The sequence below is a fragment of the Sinocyclocheilus anshuiensis genome, unplaced genomic scaffold (assembly GCF_001515605.1).
Source record: "Sinocyclocheilus anshuiensis isolate Anshui unplaced genomic scaffold, SAMN03320099.WGS_v1.1 scaffold3172, whole genome shotgun sequence".
Lineage (NCBI taxonomy): Eukaryota > Metazoa > Chordata > Actinopteri > Cypriniformes > Cyprinidae > Sinocyclocheilus > Sinocyclocheilus anshuiensis.
In genome coordinates this window covers 2,014-4,015 of record NW_015548403.1, presented here as the reverse complement: position 1 = coordinate 4,015, position 2,002 = coordinate 2,014, and the positions used below count along the sequence as shown (strand labels likewise).

Genomic DNA, 2,002 nt, shown 5'->3' with positions numbered 1-2,002 from the left:
TGTGTGAATTTTGGCCAAACCATTCAGAAGTTATAAGCAAAAATATGCATTTTTCATATCTCCTGACCACTAGGGGGCACTGCGCCGAAACACTGCAGGTCGTCTCAGGTTGTGCTTGTTATAGCACACACCAAGTTTGGTCTCACTACGCCAAACCGTTGCGGAGATAGAGCCTCACATCCATTTTTACGTGCTTTTCGTAGAATTTCTCCATGCGTTATTCGAGAACAGTGGAACGAATCAACTTGAATTCCATAACTTTTTGCCAGCATGGTCTGAAGATGATCTGAGCCAATTTTGGTGAGAATCAGACAAACCATCTAGGATGAGTTCGACAAAGTAAGTTTTACGAACAATTAAAAACAGCGAAAAAGCTAAACCTTGCGATTTTTGGTGTTCATTCGACTCGGCATGACCCAAGGATTCAGAGGAAAAAATAATTTTCATTTTGTGCCTTTTGGTTCAAAAGTTATTAGCATAAAGAAATTGTTGCATCCCCCCCCCCCCCCCTCCCAAATTTCTATGCAACCCAATTTATACATGAGCACAGATAGTGAATGAGACCCTAATGAGAAAAAACAGAGCAATGTTCTGTGACATTTTCACCTGAAACTGATCTATACACCTTGGTCCACAGAGACCTGTCAGATCAGCCTCAGTTCAGCTCAGATTCTGCATGTCTCATAACACAAATTATCAGTGGAGAAACCAAGCAATTCTTTTTCAGATCACAGAACGTACCCTCTAGATTCTGAGTTCAAGCAAAGAGAGGCTGAGAGAAAGAAAGAGTTTGAGATTTAGCACACTAAGGCCCAATCCCAATTCTACCCCTTAGCCCAGTGGTTTTCAACCTTTTTTTCTACCGGGCCGCACTATGGTCCAAGTGCAAGTCTCGCGGGCCGCACGCATATCATTTACATATGTCAGCAGTACAAACCAACCTGATTTATATTATTATAGCCTAAATATTATGATATCTAATCGATTACATTCATTGAAATAAATAAATAATTCTACTCCCCATAAATAACACCCAATTTTGTGAACTTCGGCTCGAAAGGAGTAACAGCACAATCATAGGCGGAGTTTCACTTTTATACGTGGGGGGGCACCCACTGGCAGACGAGCCACGAGCACTTTTTTATATCTTCTACATTTCATGTATTTATGTAACACGTATTCTACATTATAAAATGTATTTAGAATGAACAATAACTGCTGTACAAAGAGTAAAAAAAGCGCCTTTAGAGAGAAGTGCATCTTTACGGATTATGATTATAATGAAAGAGTTTTTGTTTTTGATTTGTTTTATTTCGTTAAGTAGTAATTTAAAACTTTCTATAGATATATTTATCATGTCTGTGAGGCATGTATTCGCTGAGTTTCGGTTCATTAACATGAAGCGCTCCTGTTCAAGACGAGACGGCAGAAAGCGCATCATGTTTGTTTTCTTTATTTTATAAAACCACAACGTTTTGTTGATATTGTGAGTGCACACAAATAAAAGTAGACCCTTTACAGTAACGAATGATGCATTACTCTTACCTTTATGAGCAAAAATGACAGCGTATCCACTGAAAAAAAATGAATTAATGTAAAAACTAAAATGAATTGTAAAACTGAAAGTAATTTTTTTAAATTGTGTTCAGCATGGTGGGCCGCATTTGAATTCGTGACGGGCCGCATGCGGCCCGCGGGTTGAGAACCACTGCCCTAAAGTAATATATCCCTCTCTCCAGAAGTCTGTAAAAACATAGCCTACAGTTTATGGCTACGACTTTAACAAAATCAGCTCATTAATATGAGCTCTTAATTATACATTACAACAAATGATTTTCAGAACCAATTTCAGTACCATAGAAAAAAAAGTATTTAATTATTTTATTAAACTATCTGAACATGAAAATAAATTAAATCAGTTCATTATTTATGCTAATAATAATAATATTAAAGAAAATACTGGCATGTATCCTTCAAGTAAGTAATTAAGTATCGCTTTAAA

General features: G+C 36.9%; 1 protein-coding gene across 1 annotated transcript in view; it reads right to left on the bottom strand.

Annotated features, from left to right (window-relative positions):
* The window catches only part of LOC107656727 (beta-1,4-galactosyltransferase 6-like), a 10,175-nt gene extending 9,991 nt beyond the window's left edge, over positions 1-184 (bottom strand). Inside the window, exon 1 of the mRNA XM_016444669.1 lies at positions 179-184. Coding sequence (XP_016300155.1) covers positions 179-184 — 6 coding nt within the window. The remainder of the gene's footprint in view (positions 1-178) is intronic.
* Between the last annotated feature and the right edge of the window lie 1,818 nt (positions 185-2,002).